The sequence below is a fragment of the Lygodium microphyllum genome, chromosome 11 (assembly GCF_053477565.2).
Source record: "Lygodium microphyllum isolate KBCC chromosome 11, Lygodium_microphyllum_v1.1.10, whole genome shotgun sequence".
Taxonomy (NCBI): Eukaryota; Viridiplantae; Streptophyta; class Polypodiopsida; order Schizaeales; family Lygodiaceae; genus Lygodium; species Lygodium microphyllum.
The window spans coordinates 152,471,818-152,488,814 of NC_141145.1; the positions used below are offsets into that span (position 1 = coordinate 152,471,818).

General features: G+C 40.4%; 1 protein-coding gene across 1 annotated transcript in view; it reads right to left on the minus strand.

Moving 5' to 3' along the window:
• The window catches only part of LOC148029538 (elongation factor G-1, mitochondrial-like), an 80,867-nt gene that overhangs the window by 44,746 nt on the left and 19,124 nt on the right, over positions 1 to 16,997 (minus strand). Inside the window, exons 3-17 of the mRNA XM_087688394.1 lie at positions 11,553 to 11,674; positions 11,318 to 11,468; positions 11,099 to 11,170; positions 9,354 to 9,449; positions 8,598 to 8,686; positions 8,447 to 8,513; positions 8,110 to 8,148; positions 7,937 to 7,997; positions 7,710 to 7,819; positions 4,293 to 4,367; positions 4,144 to 4,212; positions 3,942 to 4,063; positions 2,830 to 2,955; positions 2,617 to 2,737; positions 2,413 to 2,513 (exon numbers count right to left, since the gene is read on the minus strand). Of these exons, the coding sequence (XP_087544520.1) occupies positions 2,413 to 2,513; positions 2,617 to 2,737; positions 2,830 to 2,955; positions 3,942 to 4,063; positions 4,144 to 4,212; positions 4,293 to 4,367; positions 7,710 to 7,819; positions 7,937 to 7,997; positions 8,110 to 8,148; positions 8,447 to 8,513; positions 8,598 to 8,686; positions 9,354 to 9,449; positions 11,099 to 11,170; positions 11,318 to 11,468; positions 11,553 to 11,674 (1,421 nt within the window). The remainder of the gene's footprint in view (positions 1 to 2,412; positions 2,514 to 2,616; positions 2,738 to 2,829; positions 2,956 to 3,941; positions 4,064 to 4,143; positions 4,213 to 4,292; positions 4,368 to 7,709; positions 7,820 to 7,936; positions 7,998 to 8,109; positions 8,149 to 8,446; positions 8,514 to 8,597; positions 8,687 to 9,353; positions 9,450 to 11,098; positions 11,171 to 11,317; positions 11,469 to 11,552; positions 11,675 to 16,997) is intronic.

Genomic DNA, 16,997 nt, shown 5'->3' on the forward strand with positions numbered 1-16,997 from the left:
AGAGCTATTAAGTAATAATGCATTTTTTAGCTCGATAAGTATATGCCTCCCACATCAATAGCAATGGAGGCAATTTCCTTCTCAAGTTCTTCATTTTTTAGCTCAACAAGTATATGCCTCCCACATCAATAGCAATGGAGGCAATTTCCTTCTCAAGTTCTTCATCAGTTCAACTACAAGATTGAGTATGTTCTATAAAGGAGAATGGAGTGGCAAACGTATTAAGACAATGATCACATGTGGCAATGGTGATCACTTCCCTGGAGTTAAGCTTTTTTGCTTCTATACCAAACCTCAAAACCAAACTACTAGAAAGTGGCAAGTAAGCCACGAGCATTGCCAATCGCAGATTTGCCTTCGGAGGGGATTCCATTATGGGCCTTTCGAAGAGCAAGCAATTCTACATGATGTCATCTTCCCAATGGTCTACATGTTCAGCAAGCATGGTTGATTCCATGCATATCCAACGTGGATGTAGCGAAGATTCTTCATCAAAGAGATCTTCCCAAGGCAAGGTGCATCAACCTTATTATAAAGTTGCATGGATTGCCAAAGAGCATCATCTATGATCAGAATTCTAATTTCACAAGAGAGTGGAGGCTTTTTTTCTATGGCCTTGACACAAAGCTAGCGTCCCCCACCACTTTTCACCCACAAACTGGTAGCCAAAAGGAGAATTCCAACTCTCCATGAATATCATGCTTCAATGCTATTGTCAAAATCAACAAGCTACATGGGAGGAGCATCTACCTTTGATCGAGCATGCAATAAAAATACAATTCATGCTTCCACCAAGCTGACACCATTTCAAATAGTTTACTTGTAAAAAAACTAGCATAAGATGCTACATCTCCAATATAAAAGAGTTGACAAAAAGTATAATTTATGTAATATACAAACAAGGCCAAGCGAGCATTGTTTGATAATCATAACAACAAAGTTTGCTCATGTATATCCGAAAACTAAACAAAAATTTTATATTTGTCAAACCACCCCAAACTTGAGAGTCCATCCATCCAAAGATTCAACACGTTGGCTGAAAACCAACCCTAAAGTTGTTCCCCCCCTAATATCTATTTGGAGATCTAAGCTTGGTCCTATGCCTTCATTAGTCTCCAAGGTGCATGCCACCCTCCATCCAACAATTTTTAATGTGTATATCTACCATGATGAGCAATGCAATCAAGTAGCAAAAGGAAGATAGCAATGTACATGAGCACATATCAAACCTATACACCCCCCTTAATGTTTTCCCAACCATCTATGATGATGATTTAAAGAAGTTTACACATATCTTTATGCATAAACATGGCAGTGTTGAGCTGAAAATTCATTCCATACTAATTAGCTATTTAAAATAGCCCCAAAACATGTAAATTACCAAAAATTTCATTAAAATGTGGAGTGATTCTAGAAAGTTTTTATGTCCCACATGCAAAACCCTAATTTGGAAGGATCCTTCTACATCTATAAATAGATAGGCTGCCGACCATTCAGCCCCATCCTCGCGTGGAGGTTTCTCACTCCACCCTATAGTTTTCAGCCATTAGCCACCTACCATTTGTTGTCAAGCCCCTGCCAACCGCAACACAACCCTCTGCAGCACTTGGCGCCCTGATTCCAGCTATTGCCTTGCTGCCTAGACCTTCCCCTGGGCTGCATTTGCAGTGCTACGGCCATTGCTAGTTGTTTTCCTCTCTCTGGAACCTTCCCACCTGTGTTTAATTCTATTGCTGGTCAACTAGATGCTGCCCCTCTTCAACACCTGTTGCAGCTGCATTTTGCTGTCCAGCAGGCCACCTTCATTGGTACACCCCTCCTCCAGCTGTCACCCTGCTGTTTACAGCTCCTGCGTGCAATTTTCCGCTTCCAATCAATGGTACACTGCTGCATTTACCAGTTTCCAGCCGAGGAACTGCTGTCTTTTGGTGACAAGCCTGCTGCCATTCACTATTACAGCACTTAGGATCCATCTCTTGTGGACATCACCCTCAGAGATCATTCACTACTCTGCCCTTGAGCATTTTGTACACTCTTACATTCATTTACTGCATTGATTCATTCACCTCAAAGTTCTATTCTGTCTCTATTTGTGTTTGAGTTTTTTTTTGCATCTTGCATTTAGGGTGTGCATTTATTGCATTACTATCTAAGTTAGTGTTTTAATCATGTTCATACATTTTGTGTTTTCTCAATGCAAACCCTAGCATATCTTCACAAGAGGGACTTCAATTCAATTGGTAGACTTGAAAATGTGCACAAACACATGAAGCAGCAAACCATGAAAGATCCACAGATCTCAATGCACACACACATAGACAAGCCTTTAAATCGAAATGCTGAGAAATGAGAAAAATTGCATATTTACCACCATGGAACCAGATTTTGACATCTAAAATCAAGGGAACCTACTTGTTAAGATCACCAGTCACACTGCCTTGAAACTCCACAGGAGCTTTCATCTCCACAGCCATGACCGGCTCCAAAATAGTTGGCCGAGCTGCTGCATAACACTGAAATACCAATTGTAGACCACATATAAAGTTAAGCCTTGAAAAAACATTCAATGTGAAGTAGATTAAATAGATTACGGCAGATGAAGGTATTTATCTCAACCTGACGGAATGCATATAGAGCAGCTAGCTTGAAAGCAAGTTCACTTGAATCTACTGTGTGAGCTGCACCATCCACAAGAACCACACGCACTCTTTCTACAGGAAATCCTATGAGAGACCCTCTGCAATACATTATTGAGAGAAAGGACCTCAAACAGCAGTTCAAAGAAAACTTGAAAATAAGAACTGGACATGGGAAAAAGTTGTAGCTTACGAGTTGATTGCCTCACGGAAGCCTTTCTCAATGGCTGGTATATAGTTCGATGGGACAGCCTGTCCAATCATGTGGTTCTCGAATTCAAACTTTTTCTCAGAGTCTTCCGGTAATGGTTCTATATACCTGCAGGTAAGTGAGCTGTAAAAAGTTGTCTTTGAAAGTATGTTTTCAGGCTATGAAACTGGAAAAAAAAAAAAAAAAGAGGGATTCTCATGGTTTTAAAGATATAGCAGCAGATTGGAAGACAGCAGATACGACTTGCATGTGAACAAAGATTATGGTTTAACCAATCATCCAAAGCCTTCACCCTGAGCTGCTCCGCTAGTAACCCCAAATGCTACCTTTAGAGGAGTTGAAGAAAACAGGATTGAAGAAATTGGATTTTGCTAACCTTTCAGGGTGGACTCATTATTTTCACAAAATAAAGCACGTTGACTCAATATTTGACCAAGCCCTAAGACTGAGAAGTTGGTCTACTGCACGCAATCTTTACCCATTATTGAGAGTTGAGAAACTACAGGCCCTTCTTACTGCCTCCAAATATTGACTTTCTTTACCACAGTATGTAGAAGTCTCTCAGCTAACGGACAACTTTCTTGATTATAGCTTCACACTCCTCTTACTGTCGATTTTCACTTCAGCTGTTCAGCCTAGCTGTGAGCTATACAGAATCCCTAGGCCATTCACTACCACCTCGTACACTCCTGGAAATAGCCTCCAAGCCGCCTTCACAAACATAAATATCTTTGCAATAAGGTTTCAAGCTCAACAAGACACTTTAGCACTTGTAAAATCGTAAGTGAGGCCGATCTCACCCTCATAGTGAAGTGTAACTTGAGAGAAATATAAATGAGTAAGTCCCACCTTTTGTCACTACATGTCGGATTCCTAAATGCAGAATCATGTTGCACTGCCTGCCTTGACAGTACATCTTTTGTGTTTATAGCTCATCTATAGAAAGAGTACTTGCTTGTGAATAATCCAGCATTGTACTCTACAGCACGGCCTTATGTATTTAATTTTGACACTTTACAGTATCTACATCTCTGTCTCTAGGATGAGCTATCAACAGGGAAAAATAGTGAGCATGAAAGTGATAAGAGGCACACCCTATAACCCTTCCGTATTGACCTTGACCACCGCTTTGTTTCTTGTGAAGGTAATCAAATTCAGCACGTTCTGTAATTGTCTCTCTGAAGTTAACTTGTGGCTTCCCGACAGTTGAATCTACCTGGAATAATGATCATTTGTTACCAATCATCCTGTCAGAGGTAATACATATAAGCTGAATTTCAAAACTTCGGGTTATACCTTATATTCTCTCCGCATCCGCTCCACATAAATTTCTAGGTGTAATTCACCCATGCCAGAGATGATGGTCTGTCAATAGCCAGTAAAGCAGTTAAAATCATTTCAATGTAAGAAGTTTACATGGCATCCACCTTGCACCTTTCTTGTACCTGTCCACTCTCTTGATCTAAGCTGACTCTAAACGTTGGATCTTCTCTTTGAAATCTGCTCAGGGCTTTTGAGAACTGGTCAACAAACAAGAAAATATCATATAGCTTGAAGGCTTTGTATCACAGTCTACATAATCCAACCACTAATGGCCTTCATAAAATTATGTTTCTACAACAATGAGTCCGAGAGAATTCATGCATTCAAATCTCATTATACAACTAAATTAGGTGAACCCAGCTGCACTGGCATTTCTACAAATTATTTTATCTGGCTTGTGTATGTGCATGCTCACAGCAAAAGACAACAAAACTAACAACAAACAAGAAAAAATGATTTGCAAATAAATATCCCGCATATCAAAGGAAGGGTCACAGCACATTCTCTCTTGAAAAACAAAAGAATTGGAAAAGGACAGAAAATAGCAAGCAATATGACCTTTTTATCAAAGTTGCACAATCCTTCTCACCAAAAAGCAAAAACAAACAAACAACAAAGAAAAAAAAATGGTTTTCAAATAAATATGATGCGCATGAAAGAGGATTTGTATATTCGTGAAGAGATTTCAAAAACTTATAAATTTAGTAGGAGAGAAACTGGGCATGAATAAATCAAATACAAATAAGTAACAACTGAGAAGGAGGCTTCTTCCATTTCCCTATACTCCCATTTCAGACAAATGACTACACCTGTAGACAAAACCTGACAAGACAGGCAATTCCCAGTCATCAGAATACCACTCAAGCTAACTCATGTGATATTTCAGTCAAACAAGTGCTGATTTCAGACTTGCCAGCAGAAGCAACAAGTATCCCTTCGTTTGAATTCACTATGTGCCTGCACACAAACCTACATTTACAAAAAGCTTTAAAGTGTTGGTAAGCAAATATCTGTGCATATAACAAGACAGTACATACATCATATTCCAAAAATTTAGATTTCGGTTCATGTAAGTTGCAGCACAGCTGCAGGCCAATCAACATATAGCCACAAGATCTAGCAGCTTGTTCGCTGATCAAACCAGCAGTCGTTGCTAAATATCTAAACATTCAGCTGCCTCCTGAATCACCAAAAAGCTGTGTTGCTCCATGGGTCTGCCCTCTCTGCAAAACCTTTACTCCATTCATACGAATCACGATACTGCCTGCTGCAGCCTGCCTAATCTGCAGCAAAACAAGACTGCTGACAGAAGCATCTATTGAGCTACTGAGACAGCTGGAAAAGGAACACTTCTACATTGACCAGGAAGCAGGGTGGTGGAGAGTCGGATCAAAATCATGCACCGAAATTGGAACTGATTCTAGCTCCCTTATTGAAAAGAGCTAGGTTTCCCCTAGAAATCTGAGGCAACAGTCATCCTCACTAAGTGATAATAGTGTTAAGCAACAAAGGGTAAATTAACTTTAATCCCATTTTTTCAGCTCTTTATATATCCCCAAAACTCAAATATTGAATATCCCAAAAGTGTCCAACGCCCACATTTAATGTAACCAAAGTGTCCGAGCACCACCCGAGAGTGCCCAAGTGCCACCCTAGACTGTTGGTTGGCTCGTATGTCCATAAATAGGGACCTGTCCAGCCGCTTTGCACACCTTGCAACTCTCATTCTTTAGTTGCTGCCCATCACCCTTGCCATCCACCTACTGCCAGCTGCTCCGCCTGCTACCTACATGCTGCCACAACCTCCAACAGCTGTGTTTCACTGATTATCAGGTTGTCCTACTCCCTCAACCTCCTGCTAATGCAAGCCACTTGTTTACACCAAATCCAGAATTTCCAGCATCAGGCCTTCTGTGTTTTGCTGCTGTTCTGAACACCTTGGCTGATATTGTTGAGCTAAAATATCAGTAGTTTTAATTAACGAGTCCCAAAACTCAAGTTAATTAATGAATTTAAACCATTTCTATTAAACAGACAAGGTTCTAGAGAGTTTCAATGTCCCACATATGTAAACCCTAAATTGGGAGGCCCCAAACTTTCCACAAATAGACAGCCTACCCTCCCATTCAGTCCAATCTCGTTTTTGTAGTTTGCAGCTGCCAAAGCTTTGCTGCCCACACCCCGTTCATGGAGGACATCTCAAGCAACACTGCCCCAACCAGTTTACTATCCATTGGTGCTTGTTTCCAGCCATCATCTTGCTGATCTCTCCTCCTACTGCTGTCACCTGCTGTCCACCATGCCCAAAAGGCTGCATGTACTGTCAAGGCGACTACCCCCAGCTGCTGCCAGCTGGTCCAGGGCACTTCACCTGCATTTGCTGCCTAGCGACCTTCTCTATCTGAAGGTGACCCTATATCTGCTGCATTTCACAGCAGCCAAGAGGCTGTGTTTGATCTTCCTCAACTGTCACCATCGTTGTTTGCTACATTTTGACCTTCATGGTGCTCATTTGTCCATCACCTGCATCCTAAAGGATGCATTTTCGGCTTTTCTCTCCTCTACTAGTCTGATGCAGATTCAGCATCCACATTGCTGAGTTTGCTGCTGCCCGACATCTTCGGAGGCTGTCTTGCTGCTTTTTGGGACCCATCAAAGTTCGACACACTCTCCAGCTTATTATCTCAGCCTTGGTCCTTGAGACAAGAGTTCAAGATTCAGTATTCTTCATTGCATAGTGTGTTTGCTGCATGAGCATTTGCCCCCATGCAATTCTATTGTCTCCAGAGATGACACCACTTTTGTCCATGCCAAACAATCCACTCTACAACTACATGCTGAAGACACAGCTTTCCTGCACTGCATGCAGACTAGAAAAATTGAAAACAAAGTAGGACTAATGGCTGCAACTGAAACAATGCAGTAATGGTTCTAGGTTTCAAGCATGGTGAAGTCAAAGGCAACACTTGGGTCAGTTTAAGCTGAGCCACACAGACTATAGCCACTTTCTTTAAGCAGAGTCAATAGCTGTACATGGCAGAACACAAGGTCCATTAAAAGACATTAAAGCATACCAATCTTACAATAGCTTTTGCTATAACAGAAAAAATCAACAGGACAAATCAATTGCCAGCCACCTGAAACTCTATCCAACCATTAACATTTTGGAAGGTTGTGCAAACCTCAAAAAAAGAAGCCACCTCCTATGACATGTTCAAACTAGCTTCCTGTCCCATTTAAGAGACTTTAAAACCAATGCAGCTAAGAAGTCTTGGAAGGAAAGTTGGGCAGTTCTTGTAGTGCATGAAAATTGCAATTTGCCCTTTAAATTGTAAAAGATGCTAAAACTAACTGGATGGAGCTAGAATTTTCCATAATGTTTTGGATCACACAAGTTTGTAGCTCCAATTATCAGCTCAGTTCCACTTTCCATTGTGATTCATGAAGTGAGAGTATTATCTTTGCTTTTCAGTGTTGACTCATCATGGCTTCAACAATGCAATGCTCAAAGAATAGTCAAAACTTGTCTCACAGCTTACATTTGCTGTCGCATCTCTATTTGAAGGAGTTATGGCTAGCGACATCACTGGCTCTGGCACACTCATTGATGTCATAGTATACCTCACAGTACCATCTGTAAATGTATCACCTTCATACACAAATCCAGAAGAAGGTCATCAAAACTGCTAGCAAAAATTGGGACTTTCTTTAATTGTCTACTGTTCACATGAACAAACACACTACCTAGAAAATCTGCCAATTATACCTGAAGCACATTCTATACCAAAAACCGCCACAATCTCTCCAGCTGCTGCCTCCTGAATATCCTGAGGAAACAATAACGGAATGACTCATTACAAAATCCCAAAGATCACTCTTTAAACTGATGCTTGAGAAAATCCCAGATAAAGTCTAACATGAGGATGAGGTTTTGCATACTTCCATATCATCTGCATGCATCCGCACTAACCGGGGTACCTGGGAAAAATGAAATCAAAGAAACTTTTATTAAGTCTTCCCCCAGGTGTTGGTCAATGGCAGGCCTAGTTGATGGATACCTCAAGTGTGCTAGAAGCAGCAGTGGATTGCAGTGTTAGCTAACTTCTCTAGAAGATCGAGGCTATTAATCCACAAGGTTCCAAGACACAAAAAGCAATCACAAAAGAGAAACTTTACATGTTTGCACTGTCCACAATGCTTTCTAGGTAGCTTTCCTCCCATTAACCATCAAAATAACTAAGAATGAGTTACTTCAATTTGTCAAACCTAGACTTACCTTGACCTTCTTTCCAGAATTTGAGTTTACAATCACCTCACCGCGCCGCATAACACCATCATAGATACTGGATCAATAAAAATCCAACACTATATCATAGTTTGAAACTGAATACTGACACTAAAAACTCTTGCCACATCATGGAGAATACCGCAGGTAAGTGAGTTGTCCAAATTTGCCTTCTTCAAGTTTAAATGCAAGTGCAACAAGTGGAGCATCTGGGGAACCACATAAGGCAACCTAGCAAAGACAACAAGGCATGTAAAAGGAACGGCGTCTTAGCAGATGTAAGGAATCACTGGGTAGCTACCAAGTTCTATGTCAAGAAGTTTTATGTATGGGAGTATTTTTTTACCAAGTGTAATCCTTCCTCAACAAGAAGCAAAAAGTTTCAAGAACAAAAAGCAAGACAAAGCTCAAGCGAGAACATGTTTCTTATTTGTTTAACACCACCACATTGCTACACAATATAACCCGACGCATCCCCTACCTCTCTTGTTTCATTAGAGATACAACACTACTATTGATGCAACCTAGCATTCTCTGCTACATCCCTCCCTCCCCTCATTCCCCCTCTACCTCCCTCCCTCCCTCCCTACCGCACCTCCCTCCATACTTTTACTCTAGAGAAAGACTTAGCCAAACTAAGAAATGTTGATTTTGTCCTCTTGTATGCTGTCTATCAGCATTACATTGAATTGTTTGTGTAATATCCTTATGATGTTTTGAAAGCAGAATTTGCCTCCTTCCCATTGATATTGCATGTCTCTGTAAATCAAATGCCGCTGTGCAATTGCCCACTTTTTCGGCAGCTATCTCGCTTATCCCAAAAGACCTACCTATTCTGAAATGCATGAGAATGCAAGCTACAATCATTGCAATTAAATTTCCTTCAAAACATACCAACCTTCTCTTCCTTTTTCCTTTGATCAAGTGCATAATTGCTGACTTCAATAGGACAAGGTAGAAAGTTGATAACACCATCAAGTAGCAATTGAACACCCTGCAGAAGTATACAGGTACAAAAATCAGACTTAACATAAACACACGTCCACATGGACCAAACCTTTCCTTTCAATATACAAAGCATCATTGCTTCTGTTAATGTGACTACACAACCACTTATCTCCTCACAGACAGATAATAATAATAACCACTCCATTGAAACTCAAAGATCACTAGCCTAGTAGGTTGATAGTCTCACCTAGCCGTTTAGCCAGACCAAAGAATAGGCTGCATAATGAAGTGTGCCTACAGACTTGCATATAGTAACTGTTTCCGAGACTAAGACTGACACAAACCTTTAAAACGATAACTCTTTGAGAAATCAAGTAAATGGAGCTACAACAAAACTTAGTAAAGCTTTTAGTGTCACGAGGAGGTGAAATTTTGAGATGATTTAATCTTGCCAATAACATTTGATTAAGTTATTAATCAAATGTGCAAGGTTATTTAGCACATGAGATGCACATGGCAATTATTTCATGGTAATAGGCCAAGGACCCCAAGGATGCATTGAGTGTCAAAGGCAAAAGTTGTGATAACTTATGCCAATTGGGCTTCGGGGGTCAGTTGGTTCCAATTTTCACCCCAGGACAATCGTCTCACCAATAAGTGCCAATGGTGACACGAGGGACTAGCATTAATTAATTAATTAATGCTAATTTAAGGGTCGACAAAGGTTGGGGACCACTAAAGGTTGCAAATGGCCTAGCCAATTTGATTATGGATGGGCACATTTAATTTTGGGCAAGGTTAGAAGGGCTGAAATTTATTTCAAGATTATTTAATCCTAAAATTTAATTAAATGGCCAGATAATGCTGAAAAATGGGTTAAGAAAGCTATCAATTGGCAAAAATGCCCATGCAAACTAAGAAAACGTTTTTGGGGGTTGGGTCTCAGCATTCAATTAGTTTACAACTTGCGAGAGAGAGAGAAAGAGACCTGCCCGTCCCTATTCTGATCGAAGAACAACAACTTGGTGATGAAAACAGCCATCTGGGGGCCTTAACACGCAGGGAACAGCAGGCAGTCACCTTCCAAGAGCTGGCAACAGCATTGGTTATTAAGTGACAGCATTTTGGAGGTACCTACCAGCAAATGACTGCATTAAATGCAGATTGGAGCACACAACTGGCAGAATTTACAGTTTTCTCGCAAAGAAAAGCTGATTTCTCTCTCATCTTGGCTTTTTCTCACCTTGTCTAACCCATTCTCAAGAGATCTCAATATTTTTCAGTCATTTTGACCAGATCTCAACCAAATTTGGTAGATAGTAGAGAGATCTCTACTGAAAACCCTGAATTTCTGCAGAAATTAGGGTTTGACAGCCACCTCAAAACCCGTGCCAATTGGTGAGGGTGTTGTATACTGAATTCAGCACCTGAAATTTGTGTAATTGTCAAGGAATTCAGATACCAGCCCATGCGTTGTAATTTGGGGCAAGCCGCTATATCTAAGGCCTATAGCCTACTAGATAAGAAACGTGACAAATATTTGGAACAATAAGTGAAAACATAGTATGCAATAATTCATAATACTTAGGATACACCTTCATTCTCATGGCAAGGGATTTCAGCAATAAACGTTCATAAGTACAAATAGAACTTGTCCAATGACAAACAAAGTGTCTACAAAAATTCAGAACTTGCCTTATTTTTGTATGCACTCCCCATGAAAACAGGGAAAAACTTCCGTGATATCACAGCACGCCGAATAGCTTTCTGCATAATTCTCCACAAAATAGCAAAAGATTCATCAGTTACTTGGCAAAGAACAACTGAATTTTTATATGCCATTAAGCAAATTCAACCTAACATGCTAGAAATACAATAAATATAAGGAGTAAAGAAAGTTCCGATCAATATTACTTCCAAGTCACTTTCTGTTACAGTCTCATCAGCCAAAAACTTCTCAGCCAATTCATCGTCAGCCTCTGACACAGCTTCAATGAGCTCGCGCCTTTTTTCTGCAGCAAGTGAAGCCAGCTCTGGAGGTATCTCTGCTTCAGTAATAATTTCTCTGGACAAGGACCAAACAAATTTATCAATTTCTGTACCAAAAGGAAACACGACTCAATGATGAACAAGGCCTAGAGGTGCAAACCCATATGTTCCAGAGAAGAACAATGCTTTGTTTTTTACAAGGTCAATCAGACCCTTGAACTCATTCTCTAAACCAACTGGAACCTGCAAAGCAGCACAATTGTGCCGAAGCTTTGTTCTCACCTGCAAAAGAAAGGAAGAAGTTATAGGACATGATCAATCTTAGCATTCCTTCACAAACTTAGAAATTATGCAATTCAACCATGCTAATTCTGTTAGCAGTCATGTCTCTCCAGGTCCACCTGGTTGTGAGCCTCCATTTCAGTCAGCCAAGGATGTCCAGAGCTCTGGCACTGATCACATCTCTAGTCCTCTCAAAATCTGTGCTTGGGAGTGTTAGCGACACCCAAAAGGATGCTTAGCTTGGTTGGGATTTGGCCTCTCAAATCTGTTCCTTTTCATGCTCAGCAGCTCTTGATCGTCACTTCAGCATTAGTCATCATGATCCCCAAAGATCCCACCTTAAATTTTCATTAACTAAGCAGACAATCACCTGGTTGTGAGCCTCCATTTCAATCAACCAAGGATGTCCAGAGCTCTGGCGCTGGTCACATCTCTAGTCCTCTCAAAATCTGTGCTTGGCAGTGTTAGCGACAACCAAAAGGACACTTAGCTTAGTTGTGATTTGGCCTCTCAAATCTGTTCCTTTTCATGCTCAGCAGCTCTTGCTCGTCACTTCAGCACTAGTCATCATGATCCCCAAAGATCCCACCTTAAATTTTGATTAGCTAAGCAGACAATCACCTGCCCCAAAGTTTCAAATGGGCTGCCCTCAAAATTTAATGGGCTATCCAAACTTTTGGTCCAAAGGTTAAAATTTATGGCCCTACCCTACAAGTTGGTCCAAACTTTCACACCAAGGTCAAAAATCACATCAAACCTTAAATTTATGGCACATCACCAAGCAATGTGTCACATCACCATGTCAGAACAAGGTCATGTATAATCAAATGAAATGTCTTGGAATGTTGCTTACACCATGCAACTTCTACCCCCAATGTCCCATCAGGAAAGACTTTTCCTAGTTTCACTCATGCTATGTATAATGTCCACTTCTCATGTTTAGCAATGAGACATTACAAGGTCTTGCCATGTTTCCAATACTGCTACCATAATGTCCATCATGTCAAAAGTTACTAAGGAATAAATTCACATGACAATGACACATGCTCCTAGTCCCCTAAGTCTCATTCTCAAGAGGACATGAAATTTCAATGCTTTGCTTAGCATTTGATTAAAAGTTAATCAAATGTGCAAAGAATTCTTTCACATGTGAGGTACAAGTTAATTATTTCATTGTGTGGGACCTTGAACCTTGAGATATTAATTGGTGCCAAAGGCAAAAGTTGTAATAAGTTATACTTGATAGGTGCTAGGTGGTACCTGATGTCAGATTTGGGCCTAGACCAATGGCCACTAATGTTAACGGGTGACACCAAAGAATAAGCATTAATTAATTAATATTTACAATCTAAGGATCAATAACTACTCGAGGATACTTGGGAATAGATTTGCCTAGCCAATTTAATTATTAGCTAGTGAAACTAATTTTCTATGTACTAGAATAATTATTAAAATTAAAATTCTAAAAAACAATTTAATAAGCTGAATAATGCTAGAAAGCGGAATAAGAAGGCTGTCACTTGGCAAATCTTGTCCATGCAAGTGGCGAAAATGTTCTTGGGGGCTGATGGAAGGTCATTCCAGCCGTTGAGAGAGAGGAGGAGGCTATTCGAGAGGGGTAGCAGAGGCTGCTGAACTGTTCTACAATATTGAAGACCTGCCCAAAAGCTGGAAACACTATTTGAAGGCCTACAACAACAGGCAACAGCCCAAGAAGGACCAAAATAGGCAGATGACCACAATTAGAGGCAGGTGACAGCCATTTTTGGGCTCCCAGACTGAAAGCAACTACATGTTGGACTCTCTTGATCACAACAGCAACAAATTAGAGGTGGCTTTCGTAAAGAAAATCAAAAATCTCTCTCTATACAGTATTTGCTCTCATTCTCCAACCATTTCTCAACTCCTGTCAACATTTTCCAATAGTTTGAGTGATCAAGGAAGAGGTTTCAATCAATCTCTGCTATAATAGGATCTTGATAACTACTTCAACATGTGTGCTCAAAATTGAAGGCCTAAAACTTGAATTCTAATATCTGAAATTGAAGAATTTCAAGAAGATTCAAGAGGCCAGCCAACCAATTTAAATTTGGGGCTAAATTTATATCGCAAGGAGCAAAGTGAAGGCCAATGCCCCAAGCAAACCAAGGAGCAAATTGGTTTGAAGATATGTTGCTCATTAACGACAACTCCATTGTCCAAGAATTAAGAGGTTAAGTGTGCATTTCAACTTATGCAAATTAATCACTTGTTATAATTATTAATAAATCAGGTTTTTACCAACCTATCCAAGGAGAAAGGATGGTTTCACGGTATGGGCTGCTATGGCTGTCCTTTGGAAGCTTCTTGCTTTCCAAATGCCTTTCAAGATGCACCAACAGTTGGGGATGAGCAAAAGCAAATGGCATAAGTGGAATTGGATACCCAAATGCAAGGCCATCTTGGTAGTGCCAAGCCAATGGGTTTAGGACAGCCAAGCATGCGCACAATGATGGGGCAGCCAACATGCTTTGGTGGTGGCACTATTTTTCATGCTCTAGTGGGTCAAGGAGTGCATACACAAATGTACCACACAACTCCTTATGGTAGTATGTAGCAACCAATGCATGGTTTGCTAGGCCTAATGCATCTGAGTATCGCTAGTAATATGCATAACCCCATGGCAGCATTAGCATGGTGCTTGGGGCACAAAATGGTATTTACGGTAATGCATTTGCACCCCTTAGTACTTTTGGGGTTCAAGGAATGAGTGTTGGTTATGCAAATGCATCATATAGTGCTGATCATGAAGCACACTTATTTTTGCAACATGTTCTTAAGTATCACAGTATGTCAAAGTCGATCATCAATGTGATGGTCCAGCCCTCGGATACCCGCGCGGGGCCCTCTCTTGACCCCGTCTAGGCTCCAGAGAAGCACTAGACCCATTGCCCAACATTGCCATCTAGACACCTCAACACGTCACAGGACACTCCAACACAACACACAACGTGACACAGAACGCAACACGGATCATAACATGCTCACAGTTTTGCATAAGGGCCCATCTTGAGGGTGACACGTCATATTCATAGCAAGAGAGTATTTACAAGATAGCCGAAGGCACAGCAAGGGACTTTGTCACAGGTGGAGAGTGGAGCTATCAACGCGCTACAACACAGCTCAAACCACGTAGGGTAAGGGAGCTACAAAGTGATTGAGACCCTCAAATAACCAGTTTATTTTGGAAGGGGCTGTTTCAAAATACAAGTACTATGCTGAAATTTTATTTGTCCTTCCATTAACAAACAAATGATCAGTCAAAAGAGGAAAATTCTACGATGCTTAATCTCTTGAGATGCTATGTATCTAAGCAAAAGTCAAGGCGGGAGTAATATTTGCCTTTGGTACTATGCTGAAATTTTCTTTGTCCTTCCATTAACAAATAGATGATCAATCAAAAGAGGAAAATTCTACGATCCTTAATCTCTTGAGATACTATGTATCTAAGCAAAAGTCAAGGCGAGAGCAGTATTTGCCTTTGGTAGAGTTGGCATACAATAGTATAGTACATAGTTCCACTGGCAAAGCTCCATTTGAGATTGTTGAAGATGGCAACAAAGTGCCCCCTATTTTGCACCACAAAGGATAAAATCTTAAAGGCAATGAATCACCATAGATGTTCTTTGTAGTTTATAGAGGAGGGCAATTATGCATTGCTACGTTTTGAAAAGGCAAGGCTGAAAAAGATGAAAGGTAGAGAGAGGTTGTATCCAAAGTTGAGAAACTATGGGCCCTTTCAAGTGTTGAAGAGAATCAACAATGTTGTATATAGGCTGAAATTGCCTCCACACTAGCAAATATAAAATTCCTTTCATGTGAGATTATTGAGGCCTTTTCATGATGATATTCCTAAGGATGTATCTATTGAAATTCAGCCAAAGGCTGAGGAGTTGAATGAGATTTTTAATATGACTGGGGGGAAAAACCTCTCTTACAGAGAGTAGAAGGTACCCCAGCGTCTTGCGGATCATTGATACTCCTATCTGAGTGCATGCATCAGTAAAACCCAACAACCCCCCCTAGAGTGAAAAGTGATGGACATACAGGCCATCCACCAAAGAAGATCAAATTTAAAGCATTACAAAATGCTTCAAATTTGTCACAAGAAAGAGCTTTGGTAAAGATGTCTACCACATCATTGTTGGTAGGACAATAGACAAGGTTGATAGCCCCTGCATGTAGCCTCTCTCTAACAAAGTCATAATGTATCTCTGTGTTTCGTACGTGAATGAAACACTGGGTTTTGTGCCACTACAATGGCACTCTGACTCTCGTTAAACAAAGGAGTAGGCTTCAACAGATACATCAAGATCAGCCAACAAACGTCTCAACCATACACCGTCAACTGTAGTAGTGAAAGTTGTCTTGTATTCAGCTTCACAAGACAATGTGGCAACAATGGATTGTTTTTTGCTAAGCCAAAAATGTAGGATAAGCCAAGAAAGAAATAATTTCCACTTGTACAATGACAAGAATCAAAAACTCCAGTCCAATCAGAATCAATATAAGCATGTAACTACAGCGCCCCCCCCCCCCCCCCCCAGCATAAAGCAATCCAAGAGTCCTAGTGCCCTGCAAGTAACGAAAAACATGCTTCACAGCTTGCCAACGTGACATGCATGGGCTATGCATATAACTGCTCACAGTTAAAACTACAAACTCAATATCTGGCCTTGTGTTATATAAATAAATAAGACATCCAAATGCCGGAGCATATGTATGAAAGTCAACCATGTCACTATCATCATGTAAAGACAGCTTAAGTTCAGTCTCCATTGGTGTGCTTACCGACTTGCAATCCTCGAAGCCAAATCTCTCAAGGAGTTTACCAATATATCTAGACAATGACAATCCAATGCCTTTAGTATCATGAATAAACTAAATGCCCAAATAGTAATGCAAAAGCCCCAAATCTGACATTCCAAAAATTTGCTGCAAATTTTTCCTAAATGCTGAAATTTAATCAAACATGTGTCTCTGTGAATAGAAAGTCATCCATATAAAGACAAATGACCAATAAGGATCCCCCTCTTTGCACACGTAAAGAGTAGACTCTGATGGGCTGTTAATGAATCCTTGGCTGAGTAAAAAGGCATCAATCTTGGCACACTAAGCTTGTAAAGCTTGCTTCAAACCATACAAAGACTTTTTCAGCTTGCATACCAAGTGTTCGAATCCTTCAACTGCAAAACCCATGGACCGTTGACATACACTTCTTCTTGAAGTTCCCCATGTAAGAAAGCAGTTTTAATGTCAAGACGATGTACAATCCAAACATAAT